The sequence below is a fragment of the Pogona vitticeps genome, chromosome 14 (assembly GCF_051106095.1).
Source record: "Pogona vitticeps strain Pit_001003342236 chromosome 14, PviZW2.1, whole genome shotgun sequence".
Taxonomy (NCBI): domain Eukaryota; kingdom Metazoa; phylum Chordata; class Lepidosauria; order Squamata; family Agamidae; genus Pogona; species Pogona vitticeps.
Window position 1 is genome coordinate 13018736 of NC_135796.1, and position 26075 is coordinate 13044810.

At 43.9% G+C, this 26075-nt stretch overlaps 1 protein-coding gene across 3 annotated transcripts in view; it reads right to left on the minus strand.

Moving 5' to 3' along the window:
* Positions 1-7982: 7982 nt before the first annotated feature.
* GOLGA3 (golgin A3) overlaps positions 7983-26075 on the minus strand; it is a 34417-nt gene continuing 16324 nt past the window's right edge. For all 3 annotated transcript variants that reach the window (XM_078381699.1, XM_078381698.1, XM_078381697.1), the window contains 13 exons: positions 24950-25318; positions 23466-23543; positions 22884-23147; positions 20818-20912; positions 19446-19662; positions 18812-18955; positions 16507-16821; positions 14068-14207; positions 12859-12991; positions 11545-11667; positions 10834-10998; positions 9857-10017; positions 7983-8478 (listed from right to left, as the gene is read on the minus strand). In XM_078381699.1, coding sequence (XP_078237825.1) covers positions 8274-8478; positions 9857-10017; positions 10834-10998; positions 11545-11667; positions 12859-12991; positions 14068-14207; positions 16507-16821; positions 18812-18955; positions 19446-19662; positions 20818-20912; positions 22884-23147; positions 23466-23543; positions 24950-25318 — 2409 coding nt within the window. In that variant the 3' untranslated portion in view covers positions 7983-8273. The remainder of the gene's footprint in view (positions 8479-9856; positions 10018-10833; positions 10999-11544; positions 11668-12858; positions 12992-14067; positions 14208-16506; positions 16822-18811; positions 18956-19445; positions 19663-20817; positions 20913-22883; positions 23148-23465; positions 23544-24949; positions 25319-26075) is intronic.

Here is a 26075-nt window from a genome sequence, read left to right on the forward strand (position 1 = left end):
GGAGAGAGGATAATTATTAAAGGACTTCGTAATTAAGATATTTTCTGGTGAATGTGAACCATAATGACACACACAAGTTCACGGCGGCTTTTCAACAATGGATGCAAAACTAGGACATAGGGTAATGCCGCTTGACTGACAAGGGCTCTGTCCAATCGCAGCGAGGGACGTCACGTTGCGTGCCAGAAAAAGGAAATGTCTGTCAGGAGTTTAACAGCCGGGAACTCCGAGGCCCCGCCCCTTCGGTTGAAGGCCATTAAGACCAATGCCCGTTGGTTATGGGCCTAGAGCAGAGAAACGTCTCGCAAAGCATGATGGGAGGAAAGAACCACCACTAAGGATGCTTGGTTCCCATGGTAACGGCCGGAGCCAGGGTAAAGAAAGGAAGGCCCAAAGAGGTGCGAGTCAAACAATGTTCTAGTCCTACTTCTGGGATCCAAGTGAACACTTGGGGGGATAAAAACCAAGCAAAATAGATTCTGAACAACAGAGATTTTGTGGAACAAGAGAAACTAGCAAGAGTTCTCTGGCGTAAACAAGAGTCTGCAGCCCACTAAATGAGATAGCAAAGCTAATCTGTACATAATGCAACAAGGCTATTTTATTTATTATTTTATTTTTATTTTATTGCCACATACTAATACTGCTGCCGCCCTGCCTTTCCAAACAGCCTTAGGCAGCTCCGATCTTGCAGCCTCATAAAACGGAGGCGGTCTGGAGCAAAGGATCCAGAAGACAGTTTTTCCAGAATCATGTATTGATATATTTATCACAGCATTCCAAGAATTTAAATAAAGAACTTGCAGTGGGGTCACTTGGAAACTTCTAGAAGGAGAGTATAGAAAAGGGGCCATGAATGCGGCTGCAATAACACCTTTCCTCCCTTCATGCCAGCCTTCGCTGACCTGGTGACCTCTAGATCATTATGACTACGTTCCCATCTTTCCTCACCATATCTACCGAACGACAGCTTTGCAAAACCATGCAGTCATGAAAGATGGATGAAGCTAACTAGAAGGGCATTAAGAACCTCTGAGCTATAACTCCCAGCAGCCACAGGAAAACTGAAGAAAAGCAACTGCTTTGCCCCTGCTTAAAGTAAAGCAAACGAGACACAAAAAGAAAAAACCCTGCAGTGGGCTTTAATGTAATTAACAACAAAATCCACATACTTTCTCCATCTACTGTATGTTTAGTGACAGTCATCAAAATGTTGTTTAGTCATTAAGTCATGTCCGACTCTTCCTGACCCCATTGACCAGAGCATGCCAGGCCCTCCTCTCTTCCACTGCTTCCCGGAGTTGGGTGAGATTCATGTTGGTCTCTTCGATGACCCTTTCCAACCATCTCATCCTCTGTCGTCCCCTTCTCCTCTTGCCTTCACACTTTCCCAACATCAGGGTCATTTCCAGGGAGTCTTCTCTTCTCATGAGATGGCCAAATTATTGGAGCCTCAGCTTCAGGATCTGTCCTTCCAGTGAGCACTCAGGCTTGATTTCCTTCAGAATGGATAAGTTTGTTCTCCTTGCAGTCCAGGGGACTCTCAAGAGCCTCCTCCAGCACCACAATTCAAAAGCATCAGTTCTTTGGCGGTCAGCCTTCTTTATGGTCCAGCTCTCGCTTCCATACATTGCTACTGGAAAAACCATAGCTTTGACTATGTGGACCTTTTTTTTGGCAAGGTGATGTCTCTGCTTTTTAAGATGCTGTCTAGGTTTGTCATCGCTTTCCTCCCAAGAAGCAGGTGTCTTTTAATTTCGGGGCTGCTGTCGCCATCTGCAGTGATCATGGAGCCCAGGAAAATAAAATCTGTCACTGCCTCCATATCTTCCCTTTCTGTTTGCCAGGAGGTGATGGGACCAGTGGCCATGATCTATTTTTTTGATGTTGAGCTTCAGACCATTTTTTTGGTGCTCTCCTCTTTCACCCTCATTACGAGGTTCTTTAATTCCTCCTCACTTTCTGCCATCAGTGTGGTATCATCTGCATGTCAGCAATCTTGATTCCGGCTTGGGATTCCTCCAGTCCGGCCTTTCGTATGATGTATTCTGCATATAAGTTAAATAAGCAGGGAGACAATGTACAGCCTTGTCATGCTCCTTTCCCAATTTTGAACCAATCAGTTGTTTCATATTCAGTTCTAACTGTTGCTTCCTGTCCCACATATATATTTCTCAGGAGACAGATAAGGTGATCAGGCAATCCCATTTCTTTAAGGACTTGCCATAGTTTGCTGTGGTCCACACAGTCAAAAGTTTTTGCGTAGTGAATGAAGCAGAAGTAGATGTTTTTCTGGAACTCTCTGGCTTTCTCCCTAATCCAGCGCATGTTAGCAATTTGGTCTCCAGTTCCTCTGCCCCTTCGAAATCCAGCTTGGACTTCTGGGATTTCTTGGTCCACATACTGCTGAAGCCTGCCTTGTAGGATTTTGAGCATAACCTTGCTAGCGTGTGAAATGAGTGCAATTGTATGGTAGATGGAGCATTCTTTGGCACTGCCCTTCTTTGGGATAGGGATGTAGACTGATCTTTTCCAATCCTCTGGCCACTGTTCGGTTTTCCAAACTTGCTGGCATATTGAGTGTAGCACCTTAACAGTGTCATATTTTAAGATTTTAAATAGTTCAACTGGAATGTCATCACCTCCACTGGCCTTGTTGTTAGCCAGGCTTTCTAAGGCCCACCTGACTTCGCTCTCCAGGATGTTTGGCTCAAGGTCAGCAACCACACTATCTAGGTTGTCCAGGACATCTAGATCTTTCTGGTATAAAGTCATCAAAATAGCTAGATATAAATTGAAATACGTAAATTTAGATGTTATGAAAATATGATTCATGTGTGTTATGTTAAACCTGATGAAGAGGACCTACAGCTGTGGCAACAGATGAGGAAGATGAACAGCCCTGGAGAGATGAACGTTCAGATCAAAATGGAAGACTCCTTATAAAAAGAAGTTCCAATTTTAAAATAAATACCAAGATTGCTTACATTGATAGATGCAACAAGGCAGGTTTGTGAAAAGATGTCAACTGTATCTTTGCAAGTTTTTCTTACAAAAAATGAAGAAATTTTAGGATTTTATTGATACTGTTTCAATTACTTGTTAATCTTGAACAGTCTGCTACTAGCTGATACAGATCAGCAAACAATGCTAACCTTTTACAGTACTTCTTTGTTTCTTTAAATTTGGTGTGTGCCCTTCCTATACTGTATTTCATTTTATTTATCAAACTAATATGCCACCCAACTGCCAAATATCAAAGAGTTTACAAATATAAACCCACAAATCAATCTTTAAAAAAATCACATCCAAAACTATTATCTCTCTATGCTTTTTAGCTTATTTTTTGTCTTGAAGCAGCTTTTTCTCCCCCATATTTTACCATGATTTTAAAATATGGAAACCCTTTTATGAAAAACAGTTTATTGCACAAAACCATTCAACAATTTCTCTGCACATCTTAATAGTCTTTAACTGATTTTTTTTTAAAAAAATCACAGTTGTTAAATAGTCAAACGCAGCATAACTTTTCCTTTATTTCGAACTCCCAACCAATAATTGTTTTGTGAAAATCAATATTCTCCATTACTGATACAATCTAACAGCAGTTGGTTTGGAAACATGTAAAATGTGTGAAGTTTGCATAAGAACATTCTGACACTATTTTTTTCCTTTTCTTTAAACATATATACAGGTCAACACAAGTTTTCATGAAAAGGATCTCCCTCTGGTGAACAGAATTCTATGGAGAATTAAATAATTTCATGGCAGCAGGTGAGCATTAACATTAAGCCCAGATCTTCAGGCAGAAAGGGGGACATGGAACATAATAGATGGAATATAATAAATTTCAGCTGCAAGGAGAATGACATGGCAGGTGCTCGCTGCCTAAATTAAGGCAAGATTTCACTTTTTTACTGTGGATCTGTCACATCAAAGGACAATGATACAGTTTGGTTCACAACAACCAGAAAACCTATTGTTACTGATCCCTGGTTGATCATCATTGCTGCTTATGAAAAGCTTCCACAAAACTGAGTTCTACATATAAAAAGAGCAGTGATGCTCAGTACCCCAACGAGCATGTGCGGTCCTGAAAATCTGGAACTTTTCCTGATGCAATAAAATGAACATTGTCTGAGTGCAGAATGACAACTGCTGGCAAAGGGGAAGAACTGATTCAACAGTGTGCTCAAGTCTCCAAACAAGCTGGAAGACTGTGAAATTAAGATGCAACTTACCGCAGTATTTCAGACACTTTACTTGCAGAAACATCTGCCCATTTTTTAAAAAACAACAACTGTAACAATATAGAAAACAGCCTCCAAATGATCTTCTGCTAAATTTATGAAGGAATAATGACGTCTTTTGTAATATCTGTTATCTAGACAGGGCATTTTTTGATTTCTCCCCATAGCATTGAAAACTTGGTTGTATAGGTTTTGACCACCAGGGAGGAGGGCGGGAAGCATAAAAAGCACCTTACAATTCCCAGTGGAGCGCCTTAAGATAATTTTTCCAATTACAAAAAAACACATGAATGTTAAACTGGATCGGCTTGGTTTATCTCAAATTCCAGAAGGCGTTGCTCCCTGAACTACAGATTAAAAGACAGCACCTTTTAAAAAAGACTGAAGCTTTTCAGAGAGCTGGCTCTCTGTTGTCAGTTAAGTGTGCTATTAAGTTTCTGAAGTTTAGATTTGTGGATCCCACTTCCTTTCTAGGCAAATGGCAAATAAGGGTGTGCATAAATCAAGAGAAGGAGACATTGTAAATTGGAAAAAGAAGAAATTGACTTAAAAGAGAAATCAGAATTCCTTCAGCTAAAGTCCAATAAGCTCTAATACACCCCAAGAGGCTACACACTGCTTTAAGAATATACAAGCTGGTTCTGTTTTAAAAAGTTGGTCAGGGTGATCCACAACACTCTGAAAACGTGGTATTAATGATATAGCTTTTTTAAGCACACACAGTTCAGGTGGGAATCTGATTTCTTGTTCTGCATTCTTTGATGCTTGATAAAATTGCTGTAGGTAAACAGAAGCGCAAAATTCATAAATACCATATTCCTTTCTGTAAATAATACACCATACTAAATAGAACAGCAACATGAAAATTCCACTGGTGCAGATTTTGGAGCTGAGAATATATTAATCATTACATAGTATTAACTTTGGTGTTTAAATAATACAGTCTTTCTTCCTCTTTAAATTAGCAAGTGCACAAGCAAGAATGTCAACAGCAGCAAAAAAATCATTACTATTTACTCTGTAAAACAGATTTAGGAAATTTCATCAGCATATATGGGTTAATTAATAACACTTCCAATGTTTTGCTTTGATAACTAGGGATTAGTCTTACAAAACAGTCATGTAATGTGACATTAATCCAAGTTTCTTTGTCTCAAATGTTAAAAAAAACTTTATATGACTATCTTTCCTTCATATTTTGTATGCAAAAATTAAGATACCTTGCCTCAGTTTCAAACCATTGTTCACAGTAGTGAATGTGTTTACAACTCCTGTTAATCAAAAGGTGCAGAGAACCAAACCTGGATAAAGTCAGTTTTTAAAAGCAGCATGGGAAAAAGTACATAACTGTAGCTCTGGATTAAACTTAGTCTAGGACCTGACCTTTCAACATCGAAATGACATTTTTGTGCGTTATCAAAACCCCCACATTAAAGCAATTCGTACAGACCCCCCCCCAACTTCTACCTTTCTTTGATAAACCCATCTTTAAACAAATGTTATTTTCAGACAGCATTATTCTCAACGGCTGAGATCCCCAGACCACTTGCTCCAGAGTTTTCTTATTTGCGATCAGTCAGTGAAGCAAACCTGAAGTCAGGACGAAATATTATAAACATAGCAGATACCCATCTCATTACTGCCTTTCTGTCCATAACATCTAACATCATAGCTTTCAACTCATTCGAACTTTCAGCCCAACCAAGTAACACAGGACCACATTTTCAATATTCTTTATCAAGCATACCCATCTTTCCTTCTATTCCTGCTCTCTTGCCGTCTCGCTTTGTTTTCTTACAAGGGAACCAATCATGACATGCCACTGGTGTGACCCAACTCATCCAGTGCATCTTTAAGTTGACAACGACGGCACCTGCCCACAGAAGACTAATGGTTTAGGACAGATTGCCTAATATTATGGAGATACTGTCCTAAATGCTGTAGGGCAGTGCTTCCCAACCCTCGTCCTCAGATGTTCTTGGACTAAAATTCCCAGAAGCCTTCACCACTAGCCGTGCTGGCCAGGATTTCTGGAAGTTGTAGCCCAAAAACATCTGGAGACCCAAGGTTTGGAACCACTGCTGTAGGGGATGGGACCAGATCTGTAACTAACATTTTAAGTGGCAGCTTAAACAGTGTACCTTAACATGAACTTGTAGAGGAAAGAGACTAAGACACATACTACCTCCCATTTTCCCAACATCTCTGTCTTTAGCCTAATATCCTGCTTTAGACGCCACAACCCATTGCACTCCAGGCCTCCACATATTCCATCCAAGAACAAGGTATAGCTTATACACCTTATACACATTCATTCTCCTAGCGGTATATTTTTCTAGAGTGCAATTCAAAGTAGAAAGGAGCAAAACTAAACCCCCTGTATTTTGAAACATAGGAAGAAAAGAAGATGGCTTTGCACTGTTGTTTTATCGCAGTCATTCCCAAGCTTGAAACCCCCCCAGGTGTTCTTAGACTACAACTCCCAGAAGCCTTTTCACCGCTCGCTGTGCTGGCCAAGATTTCTAGGAGCTGTAGTCCAAGAACATCTGGGGAGACCCAAGCTTGGGAACCGCTGGTCTAAGGGGAAGGGATAAGACAAAAGAAAACCTAAGGCATGTCGTTTTAGCCTGCTAACTCTCCATTAGCAGGGTCTATTTGCAAAGAAGGCTACATGATCACTGGGCTTCTCAGTAGGTATTAGGATAAGGCTGGGGAATATGTGGTTCCCCCCAGATGTTGTACTGCAACTTCGGCCACCCTAATCAGCATTACCAATGGTGAGGGAAAGTGGAGTGGCACTCAACATCTGGAGGTGCACCAATTCTCCACCTGGATATTAAGAGAGAGAAAAGGGAAAGGCAGCTAAAGCTAAGAAACGGGGTTTATAATAGGCAGTATATAACATTCATCTTTGAAAAGATACATTAAGTAAATTACATTTCTAAAGAGCTCTGATTTTAGGACTAGCTTTCCTAGGCCCCATATATATACAGTATTTATCGAACAAAAGGATGCAACATTGAAAAACAAAAAGGAAAAAAAATGAGAACTAATGGTTCAGAAGCTTCTGAACAAGCTAATTTAAAAAACAGATGCTCCCGGGCAAAATAAAGTTGAACTATTTATACACAAACTGCGCCGGAAATGTCTTCAAGGACTATGCAATGATAACAAGCAATGTGCAAAAGGCATCTGCAAAAGTGAATCAAAGCTTTCTGTTGGCCTTTGGTTGTGGATCATCAATCCATTTCCTCAGAAACAGATGCAACTGGTACAATGGGATTACTTCAGAGTAGGTAGTTTGGATATTCATTGGTTGCTGGAAAATTATTGGTTTGTAGGGGCTATCTGCTGCAATTAATGGGCGAAGCAAGTATGCTTCTAAACCAGTAGTCCCCAACCTTGAGTTGTCAGATGTTCTTGGACTAAAATTCCCAGAGGCCTTCTCTAGCTGTGCTGCTTAGGACTTCTGGGAGTTGCAGTCCAAAAACATCTGGGGACCCTAGATTGGGAATCTCTAATCTGAACTAAAAATGTTGGTCAACACCGAATCATCAGCCACCACCAAACTGGTGGGTGTGAGATTCTGGTTTGCATTCCCAGGTCCGAAACAGACCAAGTCATCATAAAGTCCCTTGGCCAAATATATGGACTCTATACAATTAAAAGTCAGTCTAGGTAGGCAACCAAATTCGATTTCTCTTGCTATGAATGGGGAAACATCTTTCCTAGTTCTCTTGGTTTTTTTTTTCCAGGCGCATCTTTCCCCTGCTTCAACTCAATATCAGTTTATCAGCATCGCCCCCCTCGAGGATCACTGACAAAGTTAAATACGTTACAATAAACCATTGCCTTCAAATGTTTTGACTATGGCATCCTTCTGTTCTTAAAATCTAAAACAGACGGAGAACTCTGAAACATGTTTCCTTTTTTTAAAAAAAAATTAAAACAATAAATAGCATCCATCAAGATTTGTACATATATAAAGCAACTACGGCATGAAGAAAACAGGCAATGATGTCACTATACTGACGCTTCTTTTTCAACAGCACTTTGACTCTCTTCTGGTAGATCTCTGGCAGGAAGATTCTGGTTGCCCGACACAATTGGAGGGAAGTTAAAGCTAAGGTCCGTTAGCTGCCCTTCTATCTGAGTCCATGAAGACATAGATTCATGGACCGTTACCGTGTGCTCTTCCATCTGACGTTGAAGGCTGTCCATCTCCTCCCTTTGAGAAACAAGGGGGCGGGGGAGAAAAGAGGAGAAAAGAACATAAGAAAAGCCTTGTTAGATCTCACAAACGTTCTTCCTTTGCAAAAAAAAAAAAAAAAAAAAAAAAAGGGCATACTTTTCCAGGAACTGGTATTCCATGGCACAATCCTTCCAAACATAGAATCATGCAATAATTGAGTTGGAAGAAGCCGATAAGGCCATGGAGTCCAACCCTCTGCTCAATGCAGGAATCCAAATCAAAGCAGGTCTGACAGATAGTTATCCAATTTTCTCTTGAATATCTCCAGCATTGGAGAGCCCACCACTTCCCGAGGTCATTGGTTCCATTGTTGTACTGCTCTAACATTTAAGAAAATTTTCCCGATATTCTGCCTTAAGCCGGCTTCCTGTAGTTTGAGTCCTGTACTACAGGATGACGGAGAAGAGATTCTACCCCTCCTCTGAATGACTCCCTTTCAGGTACAGTCGTGGCCCGCTTAACAATTACCCCGCATTACGACAAATCCACTTCATGATGATGTTTTTGCGATTGCAATTGCGATCGCAAAACGATGGTCTAAATGGGTTTTTTCGCTTTGCAAAGATTCTTCGCATTACGACGATCAAAACAGCTGATCGTCAGGTTTTCAAAATGGCCACCGGGTGCTCAAAATGGCTCCCTGCTGTGCTTAGGGATGGATTCCTCGCTATACAGGCACCGAAAATGGCTGCTGTATGGAGGATCGTCGCTGGACTGTGAGTTTTTAGCCCACTGGAATGCATTAACCGGGTTTTAATGCGTTTCAATTGGTTTTTAATTTTCGCTTTACGACGTTTTTGCTCTACAGCGATTTTGCTGGAACAAATTAACGTCGTTACGCGAGGCACCACTGTATTTGAAAAGTACTATCATAGCTCCCCCTCAGTCTTCTCTTCTCTATGCTAAACATGCCCAGTTCTTTCAGGACATGGACGTTCTTGACTAGCTGCCATCATTCTAGATACTAATAGCAAGCTCAACCCCTTAAGGAGCTGAAATGACACAATTCAAGGACAAGAGGAAGTATTAGTAGGTTTGGTGAAATCTATACATTTGTGGTAAAATCTCTGAAGCTGGGGCCGATTATAAACAGTTCAACATGGACTTGCAGACGCCGAGTAGCCAAATAATGCTGCTGAGGAGAGGGGACATATGGAGGCGCTGAAACCCTGAAGGACAAAAAACTACATTGAGGGATTTCCCTTACAAGTCCTACTTGTCAAGAACAAGGACCTGATGATCTATAGGGTCCCTTCCAGCTCTTCAGTTCTAAGATGAGGAGGAGGAGGAGGAATCACAGATCTTTCAAGCAGCACGCACTCCGACATCCACCCCCCTCCCGGATTTTACTCACTTCAGTTGTCGCAGGCAGCTGTTGAGATTCTTCAAAGGCTCTTTGCTCACAGCAGACGAAGGTTTCAAAAGCTCTTCCAGCAAAGCCGCAGGGACAGGGCAGTCGGGAATCTTCACCGGAGTCGCGGGATTCGAATTCGTCTCTCCCTTCAGCTCTTTTCTCTTTTTTTTTAAAGGAAAAGGAGACCCATCCACGATAAGCAACTTTTTGTAATGTTCATACATGCTAGGGTGAAATTCAAGAGCATCAAAGCATATACTCGGCTTCTCTGTCACACTGCTCCTGAACTCTGGAACTCCCTGCCACTGGAGGCCAGGCTGGCCCCATCTCGGCTGTCTTTCCTCAAGCAGGCAAAGACCTCTCTCTTCAGGCAGGCTTTTGCTTAAAGGCTGGTGGTTTGAGAGGGGCTTTTAAAATGGATTGTTGTGCTCTGTTGTTTTAAAATGTGTTTTTACTATTTGCCGTTTTTAATATACTTGTTTAATTCTTTTTATATGTTTGTATACTTACTGTTTTTAGCTTTTAAATGGTGTCTTTTAACTGTTTTAAGCTGCCTTAGGTCCTTTTTAAGAAGAACGGCAGGGCAAAAATATTTTAAACAAGCTACTTAGGGTCTCTTGTTGGGAGAAATGTAGCATATCAATAAAACTAATAAAAATACTATTTTTAAAAAAAACCCTCAGGATAGATAACCATCTTTGGAGACATGTTCTTGCCCTCATCAGCTATTATAGCATGCATTTTCTGCTTTTGCAAAATGTACATCTAATGGCAGAACAGTATATGAAAGTAAAGGTCCTTTTGTTTCACTTATTTATTTGTTGTTTATTTTTATTAATTATACTGCCTTTTTCCCCTAGGGGACCCAAGGCAGCTTGCAACATATAAAAAAATATAAAATACAGTTTAAAATAAGATATAAACATTGCCATTTAAGAATAATGAAACGTAAATTCAGATTAAAAACCAAAGGTAACCTTTTTCATCCTCCCGTGCTTCAAGTCGAGTTTCAGCTGCTGGTTTTGCTGCAGAAGAGTCTTCATGCTGTTTTTCAGTTCAGACACTTTTGCTTGAAGCATAAACTTATCTTTCTGCGTGAAGGACAAGTCGTCCCGGACCACCTCCAGCTCTGCCTTGATATTCTGGATGAAAGGAAGACATCAAAGGCGCAGCTTATCAGCATTCAGAAAAGCTCACTGCAAAAGGGCAAGATGCTACTTCCTTTAGCCTTCAACCTTACACATACAGTATTTTCTCAGAAAGAAGTCCCATGAGTTCAGTGGGGCTTACTCCCCATTAGAGATGGGCACAAACTTGCCAAACAGGCGTTTGGGGCTTCCCAGCCCCGCCTCCCCCAGCAGGCGCCCATTCTGGCTTCCCTGCCCTGCCTCCCCAGGTGCTGCCTCTGAGTGGGTGCCTGCTCGGGGAGGCGGGGCAGAGGCACATTGAAAACCAGTTTGGCTAAAAAAAACACAAAGAAATGGCACGAACCGCCAATTTGGCGGTTTGTGCCCATCTCTACTCCCAACTGGGCACATCTGGTATGAATCTGACCTTAAGTGGGAGCTTGAAACATTCATACCATAAGGGTCCAATTTTACTGAATTGTTGCCTAAGTCTTTCTTTCCTTCTCTCTTGGCCAGAACAGAGGAAACCTTCCAAGCGATCGCTCTGGTCCAAAGACATACCTGGAGAACCAGTTGTACTCCTTCCAACTCCTTCTGGCTCCGTTGCTCAGTCAGTTCCAGCTGCTGCTTCAGAGTTTGCAATTCTCTCTCCTTCTGTTCTACTTCCCACTTGAGGTCTTCCACCTTTAGACACAGAGGAATGTTATATCAGAACCCAACTCCTCTGCAAAACGTCCGGGTGCAATCCTTCGATCCTGCTGGACTTCAATGAGATTTTTTCCTAGCTCTATCGTGTGCTGAAGCATAGCTTTAGCTCAGCAGCTCCCAACCTTGAGTCTCCAGAGGTTCTTGGACTAAAACTCCCAGAAGCCTTCACCGCCAGCTGTGCTGGCCAGGATTTCTGGGAGTTGTAGTCCAAGAGCATCTGGGTTCACAAGACTGGGAAGCACTGCTTCCGCTGGTTGCATGGCAAAAGTGGTTTTCAGATTAGAGAAACCCATCTCTGTCTATCTCAGTAAGAGGAGCCCTGCTGCATCAGAAGGAAAATCTTTTCCATTCCTGCATTTTGGTTTCTTACAGGGGCAACCAGATTCCTGGGGGAGCTGTAGGCAGGGCAGGGAGGCTGTGACGTTCTTTTCAAGATGAGCAGTCAGAACGGACACGTGGTCTCGCCAAAGATTTACCTACAGGAATTGCAACTGGCTGGTTTAGGAATTCAGAAAAAAATGGCTTTAGCTCATTATTGCCTCTCCTGACCCACAACAAATCATTAGGATCTTAGATAGGCAATCTTCTCCCACCATCTGCAATCAGATCTTTTAAAAAAACAAACCAAAACTGGAGATCACAAAGTCTTCCCATATGGGAACAGTGAGCTCTAAGGAGGAGGTTTTGTTTTATTTATTTATTTATTGAACTGTCAGTACCATAATTCTCCACTCTGTGAGTTCTTCCTGCCTTTCACTCAGCCTGCAAATACCTGAATGTAATACACCTGGGAAAAGGCCTGAGTGGTAAGGCTTTGAGGCCTAACTAGGCCTAGCTCTGCCCAAACTTCCTGTTCAGAGCAGGAACAGGAAACTTGGAGAGAGCTAGGCCTAGCTAAGCCTCAAGGCCTTCCAAGATAGGTCCTTCTCTCAGGTGAGCCACACTGAGGTATTTGTAAGGGGTCTCTAAGGAAGGTAGAACTCCAGAAATTGGGAATTATGGTATTCGTAGTCCAGAAAATCCAAAAATCTCATTCCTAGCATGCTCTACCACTATGCCGTTTCAATCCCTTTCCAAAAGGGAGTCTTTTAACGTTCCTATTGGCTATGTTTTCTAACAACTCATTTCCAATACGGCAACAAAGATTGGATGGCGTTAAGTTTCCACCTCTTGATTTTCTACAGGCTGCTTGCTGAGTTCCTCATCCAACTGCTTCTGCAGAAGCAGGAGCTGGGACCGGGCGTCCGCCAACTCCTGCTGGAACTGGGCCACTTCTTCTGAATGCTTCCCATCTGCGGCTCTAGAACAGAAATAAAGAGTTTGAAGCACTCCAAGAGGGACACACACACACACCCCGCAAGCTCCCCTGGGATGCATTAAGAAAGACACTAGAAAGGGCAGTCCGTTACTGTATCAAGCAAGATTATATCCTGTTCAAATTATCAAGAGACTGCAAAAAAAAACTTTGTGTGAGATTTTATATACCGAAGGATCACCCGGGAAGAAACATCAGATGGGAGCAACCGGTCCAAACAGAGCTACTTTTATGAAAATCGCTTAAAGGAGCAGGCAGTGGTGTGGAAGAAGCTTCAGAGAGGGCGAGCCCAACACATTTTCTGCCCCAAACAGATGACACTCTCCCTCATTTAGGTACAGTGGTGCCTCGCTAGACGATGACAATCCGTTCCACTGAAATAGCTGTTTAGCGAAATCATCGCCTAGCGAAAAGCATTTCCCCACTGGAATACATTGAAACCTGTTTAATGCATTCCAATAGGGAAGAATCGTCGTTGTCTAGCAAAGATCGGCCATAGGAAAGCCGCTTTGCAAACCGCCGATCAGCTGTTTAAATCGCTGTCTTGTGAAGCTTAGGTTCCAAAAAACCCCGTTTTGCGAGCGCAGAGGGAGCTGTCAAAATCATCATCTAACGAAAATCAGTTTGCGAAGCAGGGACCAAACATTGTCCAGTGAAATTCCCCCATAGGAATCACTGTTTTGTGAATCACTATAGCGATCGCAAAAAGTCAATGTCTAGCAAAAAAACTGTCATGCGGGGTGACTGTCTGGCGAGGCACCACTGTACACGGTACCCCTGCAATCACAGCTCAGATGCAATGGGGAGCACCAGGGCGGGGGGGGGGAGCTTCTGATCTCACAGGGGAAGCTAGGCGGCTACCACCAGTTTTCCTTTTACACTACGTGTAAAGGTCCCAGCATCAAGCCAGAGAGAGGCAGGAATGGTCTGGGGCTCCACGGGCAGGTTTCCTTCTACAACGTTATACAGAGGGAAAATGCAACTCAAAAAAAGAGAGAGAGAGACCCAATTATATACTTTCTTAGGAAAAAGAATATTTCAAGTGTCGTGGCGGTACTCACTGAAGTTTCTCCACTTCAGCCTGGAGGGCTTGGATGACGGCTTCTTTGGCCTGGAGTTCTCGGTTAATCTCACTGAGTTCGAGGGCAGCTGCTTTATAGTGACGGCGATTATGCGCTGCTTCTGCTTTGGCTGTCGTGACCTGCAACAGCAAGTTGTGGTCCTGACTGTCTCTGTTTATTATGGCCCTCCTCCTGACTTGATCACCTTTTCCTCCCAACCTCAGCTCTCTATTTGGGAGAGGGGTTCATTTTTTTCCTTTTTTTCCCCATCTCCATAAAGTTCTCTTTCTGTAAGTGAAACCCGCCCTCTTACAAGTACAGTACAGCAGTAAAATACCCTTTCCTGTATATTATCATGTGCTTTACAGAGTTCAATAAGAAATTTGATCAACAGAATTCCTGCTGGCACACAATATCTTCCCATAATTCAGACACACCCAAGAGACTTAGCTGTATGCCCTTTTTTTGAATTTAAGAGAGAAAGCATCTAAATGTAATTCAGATATAGGAGGATCCCCCCCCCCCCAATATCTGCAGGATCAGTATCCATAGTTTTCACTTAGCCTGAAAATATTAAAAACATTAAATGAAAAAAAATCCAAAAATATGGATTTCTACAATGTAATTGTATCAATGTAATTGAAGGGGCGTGGTGGCGCTGCGGGTTAAACCGCAGAAGCCTCTGTGCTGCAAGGTCGGAAGACTAGCAGTCGTAAGATCGAATCCACGCGACGGAGTGAGCTCCCGTCGCTTGTCCCAGCTCCTGCCAACCTAGAAGTTTGAAAGCATGTAAAAATGCAAGTAGATAAATAGGTACCATCTCGATGGAAAGGTAAAGAGCGTTCCGAATCTAAGTCGTGCTGGCCACGTGACCACGGAAACTGTCTACGAACAAACCCTGGCTCTACAGCTTGGAAATGGGGATGAGCACCGCCCCCTAGAGTCGGACACGACTGAACTAATTGTCAAGAACCTTTACAATGTAATTACCAGAACTGGCCACTACAGCAAACCAGAGAGACAATGCTATATAGAGAGTTCACTATTACAGATGGGTGCCTTCCTGCTTCATATCTTTGTACAAAACACAGCATCACAGCGGGTGCTGAATTCCATCTCACTCCCCTCAGGCTAGCCTGTCCACTTACCAGGCTATGCACACTACTAGGGTCCTTCTTTAGCAGAGGCTCTCCAATTCGGACAGGAGCCTAACCAGCCCTTCCCTGCCTCCTCAGACGGTCAACCACTCTGGTGATGAGTGGTTGGCTGCCTGCGGAGGCAGGGAAAGGCTGGCCTGGGGGGGAGGGAGATGGAACTCAGCACCACCTGTGGTGCTGTGCTTTGTACAAAGCTATGTGAAGTACAAATCGTGCATCTCTATTCACTACTATCTGCAGTTTTTGGCATCTATGTTGGGGGGGGGGTTAGGAACCAATCCCCTGTGGATACCGGCGCTCTAACTATAGGTTATTGGCACAAGTTTACTCCTAATCACAGCTACTGTATAGTGTTTCCAAAATTTAACCTTTTTTGTGTTGCCCTTGACCTTTCCATGTTAGAATAACAGACTGGCTTAATGTAACTCTAGACATTTATACAGCCTTCAGGACTATCCTACCTAGGGACGTGGTGGACCTAGGGGCATGGTGGCACTGTGGGCTAAACTGCAGAAGCCTGTGCTGCAGGGTCAGAAGACCAGCAGTCGTAAGATCAAATCCACGCATCGGAGTGAGAGCCCGTCGCTTGTCCCAGCTCCCGCCAACCTAGCGGTTCAAAAGCATGCAAATACAAGTAGATGAATAGGGACCACTTCGGTGGGAAGGTAACAGCGTTCCGTGTCTAAGTCGCACTGGCTATGTGACCACGGAAGATTGTCTTCGGACAAAAACGCTGGCTCTATGGCTTGGAAACGGGGATGAGCACCGCCCCCTAGAGTCGGACACGACTGGACAACAATTGTCAAGGGGAACTTTTACCTCTACCAGGACCATCCTAATGAATATAGTCCTGATGCTCCACTTGCATTTTCCAGATGTTATGAACTACAACTCCCATCATACATCTCCATCACCACTGGCCATGCTGGTTGGGGGCGACTGGAGAACCACAGTCCTAAACTCCAGGGTATGTGTGGGTGTTATTGCCTCCTCCATCTTCATAGTACAGTAATCCTGGACTGCGAATAATGTTACTGCCATCCTGACATCATAGATTGGTTAGAGCTGGTGATGGAGTGTTGGGTAAGGGGTTGAGATGTGTGGGAGGGTTACCTATGGCCACTCACTGTGCTTCAGCCGAGATCTTAAGCCCTATCACACTGCCATGGATGGCTTCTTGTTTATATATGGACTCCACACTTGCAAGCCTTTTTCTGACATGGAGGGGAGGGCCAGTGTTGCGCGCTCGAGCCAAAAAGACAGCCAGTCGCTAGGTTCTCACCTGTTCTTTCAAGTCTTTGACTTTGGACTTCTCCTTCTCCAAGGCCGTCTGCAACGCCTGGATGAGCTGTTTCATCTGCTGATCTTCCTCCTCCTTGCGCTTCAGCACTGCCTGGACCTGAAGATTCAGTTGCACCAGATCCGCTTCCCTCTTGGCCAAGGCGGCTTCGAGGATGCGATTGTGTTCTCGCAGAGCCACGTTGGACTGTCCCAGGCCCGTGAGCTTCCCACGTTCGTGTTCTAGTTCCAGAGACAGCTTCTTGTTCATTTCTTCCAGACGCTTTATCTTCCTCCTGAAGCCTCTTGCTTCCTGAAGCTGAACCACACCATAGGGAATTACTACAAAGCTAAGATATTGCCACGCAGGCTTGATTAAGGCTACTGAGTTACCCACAATGGAGTCTCCCCTTCCAAAGCAGACATTTCTTAATGTTTGGTACTTTAGATGTGGAAAGCATGTTATCTGTGGGTTGCATGTGATGCTCAGAAAAAATTACAGTCTCCTAAGATGGGTTTTCTGCAAGATAAACAAAACCCTTGAGATTCTTGACTCTGGGGGATCATGACTCTCCACTGAAACAGGAGTGTGTCACTCAAAATACCCAACAGAACTGCTGGCTAGCTCAGTGGTTTAGGTCTCTGGCTGTGGAGCCAAAGGTTGGGTGTTTGATTCCCCCAATGTGCTTTATTGACAGAGGCTGGACTTGATGATCCTTAGGATCCCTTTCAGCTCTGTAGTTCTTTATTACAGTGGTGCCCCGCATAGCGATGATAAATCCGTGCAGCAAAAATCGTCGCTATACGGATTCGTCGCTATGCAAAATAAAAAAGCCCATAGGAATGCACTGAAACCCCTTCACTGCGTTCCTATGGGCTTAAAACTTACCTTTTAAGCAAAAATCCTCCATACGGCAGCCATTTTAGCTGCCCGGTAAGCGAGGAATCTGTCCCTGTTTTACCCGGCAGCCATTTTGGAACCGCCGATCAGCTGGGGGAAAATCATTGCTATGCGAAAATCGGTAAGAGAAACAACTTACCGATCATCGCAATGCGATTTTCCCCCATAGGAAACATTGTTATGTGATTGCAAAGGCGATCACAAAAACATCGTCGCTATGCGGATTCGTCGTTAAACGGGGCGCCCGTTATGCGAAGCACAACTGTATATTATATTATATTATATTACCGTATTTTCTGTGTAGATGCCCCCATGTATAAGACCCCCTCCCACTTTTCTAACCCAAAATTAAGAAATCTAAGTTGGGCTTAGCAAGTGGAGGGGAAAGCAGGGATCAAAGCCCAGCAGGATCACTTTGATCCCTGCTTTCCCCCTTCCACTTAGTTTTGTTCTCTCTTCAGCTTACTTCCGTGTATAACACGACCCTCAATTTTTAGTCTAAAGATTTTAGATAAAAGTATAATCTTCTACACGGGAAAATACGGTATATTATCTCATCTCTTTACCCAAAGCATCCAGTTTCATTTGGAAGGACTGATGCAGCCACTGGAGGCCCCTGGAACCAGAAAAATTACCCAAGACCCCTGAAAATTGCTCATTCCTGCCGCACATCAACACCATCCTTGCCTCCATTTAGGGAAGCGATTGTCCAGGTTCATTCTGCTGTGCCTGAGTTCAGTGGATTCCCTCCGCCAACCAACCAAAACCTTATATTTTGAAAGGATAAAAACCTGATAAATGACTTTGGATTTCCCAAAAGCTGGGTGGTCCACTTTCTCACTCCTGGGGGAAACCACTCGTCTTCCTTGAAATACCAGGGGCACACCTCTACCCTCCGTAGCTCCAAAATCATTCATCAAAGCCACTTGTCTTTTTAGGAGGGAAGTGAAACGTCTGGAGCCTCCGTACAACTGGCAGAGTCAATTTTCTATTGGCTTCCCTCCTGGGTCGAAGGATGTGAGGGACAGCTCTTAACTTAATATTTATTTCAGATGCTGGATAGAATTGCACCAGGACAAACAATAATGGGTGGCTTTCCAGGTGTTGCTATAGAGCAACTGTCACATGCCAAGTAGTTCCCACCCTCTGGTCCCCAGATGTTCTTAGACTGCAACTCCCAGAAATCCTGACCTGCACAGTTAAGTGGTGAAGGATTCTGGGAGTTGCATTCCACAAATATCTGGGGACCCAAGGTTGGGAGCCACTGCCATGTGCTCTAGCCAGCTGGCCAAACTAGGGATAACAGAAGAACTGCATTCATATTTGGAAGGCCAGATGTCCCCAATCTCTGTGCTAGAATAATCCTGTGCACGTAACACGGTGTAGGAGGAGGAGCCAAACATTTTACCTCATCTTCAAGTTCTAGGACTTTCTCTCTATATTCCTCCAGTTCCTGGCTGGTGAGGGAAATCACTTCCTGCAGTTCCTTCTCCAGCATCATCTTACTGTGTCCAAGAGTCTGCAGCTCTGCCTCAAGCGCCTGAATTCTTTCCTAAAAGCAAGCAACATAGGCGACGTTAGTCTCTATGAAGACAATTAACTTCACTAAATGAAGTCCGATCTGGCCAGGCTAGAGATGGGCACGAACCGGTTCGTCCCAGTTCGTCAAGGCGGCAGCACAGATGCTCCTCCTCCTCCTCATTTCCTCCACCTCCTCTGGGTCATTCATCCATTTCCCCAGGCCCAGTCTGCTAGCTTCTTGCACCTCCTCAACTGATCTTCCAGTCCTGGCAAGCTCAGGCTTCTCTGCCCCTCCCCTCTGGGCTGATCGCCCAATCAGAGAAAAGGGCGGGGAAAGAGGAATGTGTGCTCTTGCTCGTGACTGGGTGATTAGCCAAGGAGGCGGGGGGGGAACAAGCAAGCTGGGCTGGTGAGTGGCTGCCTGAGGAGGCAGGGAGGGGAGCAGCAACATGTGTGCTGCCACCTTGACGAACTGGTACGAACCGGTTCGTGCCCATCTCTATTCCATGTATTTTGCTTACTTGGCCAGCCTGGCTATTCCCGCTGTCGGAGATCTGTGCCTTCAACTTGCTCAGCTCTGCTTCGGACGACTCCTTCGCGGTGAGAGCTTCCTGCAGGCGCCGACTAAGGATCCCAACCGCGTTCTCGTAGGCTTTGTGTTTTGCTCTCATCTCTTTCTGGGCTGAGTTCAAGTCTGTGCCCAGGCGCTTCATCTTCTGCTTCTGCTCAGTAATAGCCCTGCATAAAATAGATAAAGCACATAAAAATGTGTGGTGCAGTGGATAGAGTAATAGACTAGGACTCAGGAGGCCTGGGTTCGAATCCCTCCTCAGCCCTGGAAACTCACTGGTAGAGTGGAACTGGGAAAAAACCCCTCCTTAAATATCTCACCTTGAAAGCCCTATTGGGACCTCTATACATTGGTTCTCACGTGATGGCACAGAATAACAACACGGTGTGGGGAAGCAGAAATGACCGATTCTGGTTTTCAACTGGTTGGTCCCCATTTGGGAGGGCATCTGATTTCTAACCGGGGGTCGTGAAACACAGGGAAATGTGCTTGAAAACCTACCCCTTTCACTGTGACCTGAACCACACAACACGGCAATTGTCACAGCTGTCACTCAATGCAAGGTTGTTTTGTGATATAAGAGGGTTAATCGTTGTTAAATATCTAACGGGAAGTTGTTCTGTGTAAGTCCGATTGAAAGCTAACCACCATGCTTTTGTGCAGCCCCTACGCAACCTGCTGACATCTTCTGGATTTACAGGCATGAAATCAAATTTGTATTCCAGCCGGCCTCCTTAATAAATACCCTCAATTTGCAACATCCTATTTTCAGTACTGTACTGTATTTATGTTAGAACAGGGGGTGGGGGGGCTCCCAAGCGCCAAAAAAAATGTCTACTTTCACCCCTGGATAGAACTCAGAAGCTATAAGCATCAATTAAATACAAATTTAATCTGAGCTAGAAAATCAGCACCGCATGCATGGTACACAACATATGCTATTTTTTTTTAAAAAAGAAAAGATTATTTCGGACAGAAGGTTGGCAATGCTCCCATAATATTTCTACTGTCTTGCCGTATTAATTGGCATTAGGCAGGAACACAAATTAATCAGATCATATAATTAGACAAAGACATACTATAGGAATTAACGATTTGCTATTACTCTCTCTCTCTCTCTCTCTCTCTCTCTGTGTGTGTGTGTGTGTGTGTGTGTGTGTGTGTGTGTGTGTGTGTGTCCACTCAACCTTGGGTTTTGTAAGGAAAATTAATCCATGCGGGCCAGTCCTGTTCAGAGGCTAAGAAAGGAGGCTGAACTTTCAAACTTCTCCCCAGTTAAATATTTCAGGTTCTGTTGGCCAAGATAAAGAAGTTGCACTCACGTTTTCGTTTCTTGCTGCATTTCCTCGACTTGTCGTTTTAACGCTTCGTTCACCTCAGCAAGAGCAGACATCTGGTCTCTGTCAAACTGCAAGGCCTGATAAACACAGACATTTCAAGAAGAGAAAGAGATAGGCATAAACTACCTGATCCGTACCATAGAAGTGTTAAACTTGCATAACCAGTAACAGGGACGTGCCAAGTGAATAAACTCTCTGTGTGTGTGTGTGTGTGTGTGTGTGTGTGTGTGTGTGTGTGTGTGTGTGTGTGTGTGTGTGTGTGTGTGTGTGTGTGTGTGTGTGTGTGTGTGTGTGTGTGTACATACAGTGGTGCCTCGCTTAACGAGTGCACCACATAACGACGAAATCGCATAGCGATCCGTTTTTTCGGATCGCTAATGCGATCCCTTAACGTTTTTCTTATGGGGCACAATTCGCTTTGCGAAGACCGGTAAGCGTTTCGCTTACCGATCTTCGCAAAACGAAGCCCCGACGATCAGCTGTTCGGCGGCCAAAATGGCCGCCAGAAGCCCGGAAATGGCCCAAAATGGCCGCGCGCAGCGTTTTCGCGCCCTCATTAAGCGAGGCGAGGGTGCGAAAATGGCTGCCGGCCATTACAAAGCTTCGTTGAACGGTGAGTATTTGGCTCATTTGGAACGCATTAAACCATGTTTAATGCGTTCCAATTGAAATCCCTGCCCCGTTCAACGATGCTTCAGCATAGCGAAGGTTAATCCGGAACGGATTAACCTCGCTATGCGAGGCACCACTGTACATATATATACATATATATACATATATATACATATATATATATATATGACCCATACTCTATTCCATGGGCTCAAGGAAAATACTAAAGAATGCCAAGGTCTGTTCAGTTCAACATTCTGGCTGTTTTCTGAAATCCCAATGAGAAACAGGGCCAAGAAGGGACATTTAGAAGCTACCTTCTCTAAACAAACTCTGATTAATCTTAACCAAAGAGGTTCTTGAAACAGGCCAGCATTAAACTGTGGTCACCAGACATAACATTAAACTGCAGTTAATTGAAATGGAAACTAAACTGCCTCCATATGACCAAAAAAAGGAGAAGAGAGGAAGAACATGTAGATCGAGGACTGAGGTTAAGCTTGTTCATCATGAGATTTAAATCTAGCCCCTCCATCCAGTATAGAGGAAAGCTTATTTTAACAGATACAACTGAAGTGCTATATAGCAGTGGTCCCCAACCTTGGGCCTCCAGATGTTCTCGGACTACAATTCCCAGAAAGCCTGGCCAGCAGAGGTGGTGGTAGAGGCTTCTGGGAGTTGTAGTCCAAGAATATCTGGGTTACCCAAGGTTGGGGATCACTGCTATATAGTATCCACAGGATCAGTACCCACGGTTTCACCTATCTGCTGGCTGAATTTTTTAAAAATATATATAAATAAATAAAACCCAGAAATATACGTTCCCAAGCTGTATTACCAGCACTGGCCATTAGATGGAACGAGAAATTAGGCTACATACAGGTGGCTTAATGGAAATGCCATCATGGCTTGACATCTTGGGACGAAGCAGCTTCGGGTGAAACAGAGAAGCCGCAATTGCAGGGGTGGTGGTGAGGATCCGGCCGTTGCTGGTTTCAGGGAAGCTTCTTTTGCAAACAGGAAGGCAGGAAACCCAATCCTTTACCAAAGAGCCCAGGGGTCTCTATCTCAACCATGCAGAGACAACTAAGAAACTGGAAGTAAGTGTTTCACTTAACCGCTGTTTCCAGCATCCGCGGGGGCAGGTGGGCTTGGAACTGATCCCTCACAGATGCCATAGTCCTACTGTAATTACCGTACTTTTCCATGTATAAGACGCCCCCATGTATAAGAAATCTAAGTTGGGCTTAGCAAGTGTAGGGGAAAGGGATCAAAGTGCTGCAGGATCGCTTTGATCCCTGCTTTCCCCTCCACTTGTTTTTGTTCTCTCCTCAGCTCACTTCCATGTATAAGATGCCCCTCAATTTTTAGTCTAAAGATTTTAGACAAAAGTATAGTCTTATACATGGAAAAAATACGGTAGGCTTTCTCCATACCTTCAGCTCTGCCTCCATGCCATCACGTTCTCGCTGTGCCACATGCAGCTGGTTTTCCAATTCCTCCATCTGCTGTTGGACTCGAGATACTTCTTTCTCCAACCTTGAGTTTTCCATCTCTACGGATTTCTTCTCGCCCTGAAGCTGAAGAAGCTCCCGTTTCAACTCCTTCATTTCAGAGTCCAGCCTCTTCTTTGTGGACTTCAGTTCGCTGATTAGCTGATCCTTTGAACTGGCGTCACGGCGGTAAGCTTCTACCATTACCTAGATGCCAAAAGAGACACCGAGAGGCTGTTTCCTAAACTGTCCTTTACAGCATTAAAATGCTACATCTGTGTGTATCGTATTTATATATAGTGCAGACTGTGCAGCAAGCCAGTCCCAAATTTAATCTTTCTTTATTTGCCAAATAAATGAAGGAGTGAACTCAATTTATAAAGGGTAAACAAGGGTGTTTAACTACAGCCCTTTCTGCAGGATAATCTTCATTACATCTACACTAAACTGCAAAAATGATGACACAGAGTAAATAAAGAAAACACCCTCTAAAGAAAAAAAGAGAGGAAAATTTACATAAAATACCTTTTGTTGAAGAAACTGTTCCTTCACCTTCTGCATTTGCTTCTTGAGAGTTGCACTCTCTTGTTGCAGATTCTCTACCTATTTTTTTAAAAAAACATCACATCATTGCTAAGACACTGGATGAAGACAAGAGGAGAAGATTAATACAGTTAACGCATTTTAATGGCAACTCTAGAACAGCTTTTGAGCCAACGGAATCTGAAACGCAAAAAGTTTTTTTTTAAAGTGGGGGAAATAGCTTGAGTCGTGTTTTTTTTATGCCAAGCAAATGAGTTTGAATAACCTGTCTATCCATTTCCTTACACCGTTATTCTCAATAATAAATTCTCACCTCCCCTAAAGTGTTTTTAATGCTCAAACTAGAAAACTAAGTTTGAAAATATATCGCCATTTCTAGGCTGGCTTTTTCTCCCAGGGAGGCACACAATGGGGAATTGAACTCCCAACCTTTGGTCCTGTAGCCAGATATCTAAACTGTTGAGCTATCCAGCCATATAAACAACATACAGTGGTGCCTCGCTTAACGACGATAATCCGTTCCAGGAAAATCGCTGTTAAGTGAAAACATCGTAAAGCAAATTTAAAAAGCCAATTGAAACACATTGAAAACCCCTCAATGCATTTCAGTGGGGTAAAAACTCAACGTCCAGCGAAGATCCTCCATACGGCGGCCATTTTTGGCGCCTGTATAGCGAGGAATCCGTCCCTAAGCACAGCGGGGAGCCATTTTAAGCACCCGGTGGCCATTTTGAAAACCCGTCAATCAGCTGTTTTTGATCTTTGTAAAGTGAAAATCGGTTCCCGAAGCAGGGAACCGATCATCGCTAAACAAAATTCCCCCATTTAGACCATCGTTTTGTGATCGCAATTGTGATTGCAAAAACACTGTCGTAAAGTGGATTTGTCGTAATGCGAGGCAATCGTTAAGCGGGGCATGACTGTAAATTAAAAAACCCAAACCTGTCTCATAGAGGAAAGAGGGGAAAGAGACAAGAAATAATTATTTGTACTCTGAACAGATTTTATTTCAGAATGAAACTTTCATGGATCAAAACCCACTTCCTCAGACTTCTCCAGGGTGTCTGAAGAAATGGATTTGAACCACAAAAACTCACTTTGAAATAAACCTGCCAGCCTTCCAGCTCTGCAATGTTAAGGTTATTATTATTCTAAGGCTACCTGCCATAATGGACAGGCCCATAAGCCCAAGAAACTAAAGTCCGATAAGAACTCCATAGGAGTGGGAGATATAAAAGGGGAAAGATCAGGTAAATTAAGTGTGATTTCCATTGACACACAGAGAGCCTGCTACGGGTGGCAGACATTCATTTATTCTATTGCCAAGGAGTAGCTGAGTCGTTGGGGGGCCATCACAAAACATTCAGAGATGTTCCCCCCACAGGGAGTGCTTGTTGGCAAATTCCTTCCTTCTAAAGGCAAAACCAAACAGAGATGGGGACGGAGGGCTAGGAGGACCTTGTTACCTGGCTTGATTTGACAGCTACGTCTTGCCTCAGTTGCTCCAAGACATCTGAGGCAGCTTCAGCGCTGTCTCCTAAATGCTGGACTCCGTCCTCGAGTTCTTCCTTGCCTGCTTTCGCGACGTGCAGGGCAACCTCCAAGACAATCTTCTCGTTCTGCAGATATCGGATGGTGTCGTCCTTCGAGGCAGCTTCCCCTTGCAACTCGGCCAGCCTTGCCTCCAGCTCATCGTAACGGGCCTGCAGGCTGCTCAGGGACTCCTCTCGGGTCTCCAGGGTCTCCTGAGCAGAGGTCAGCTGTTTCATGAGGTCCAGCTGCTCCTGTTGCAAAGCCTCGATCTGAAGATCTCGCTGATGTAATGTCAACTTCACCTGAACAGAGGAAAAATCCATTATGAGTCTCTCCCCGTAAAACATGAAGGACCATGGACAGCAGCAACTGCATCAAATGGCAGCAAGAGACACAGATTTTAAATAAAAATGTGTACGGTAGGACAGCAGTATTTGCACGGAATAAGTTCCAAGCCCCCCCTGCCCACAGATGTTGAAATCCATGGATATGAAAACTCTCTATAGTGGTGCCCCGCATAGCGAGGTTAATCTGTTCCGGATTAACCGTCGCTATGGCAAAACATTGCTGTACGGGAAGTAAAAACCCATTGGAACGCATTAAACTTCGTTCTAATGGCTTCTAAACTTACCGTTCAGCGAAGTTTCTCCATAGCGCAGGCATTTTTGTGCCCTCGCCGATCAGCTGATTCCCGGGCATCGCAATGTGAAGATCGGTAAGCGAAACGCTTACCGATCATCGCAGAGCGATTTTCGCCCATAGGGGCCATCGGTATGCGATCACGTTTGCGATAGCAAAAACCTCCTCGGTATGCGGATTCGTCGTTCAACGGTGCGCTCGTTAAGCGAGACACCACTGTATATAATATAGTCTCTAGTTCCTTCTAGTGGTCAGTTCTGTTAATCCACCCAGGAAACATGCATTTCTAGGTTTTTTAATTTAATATTTCCACATAGTGGATAATAAAAATCGTGGATACGGCAGTCCTACTGTACTTTGTTGCTACTACTAAATCCCACATTAAGACTGGAAGGAGACGCCTTATCCGTACAAATATGT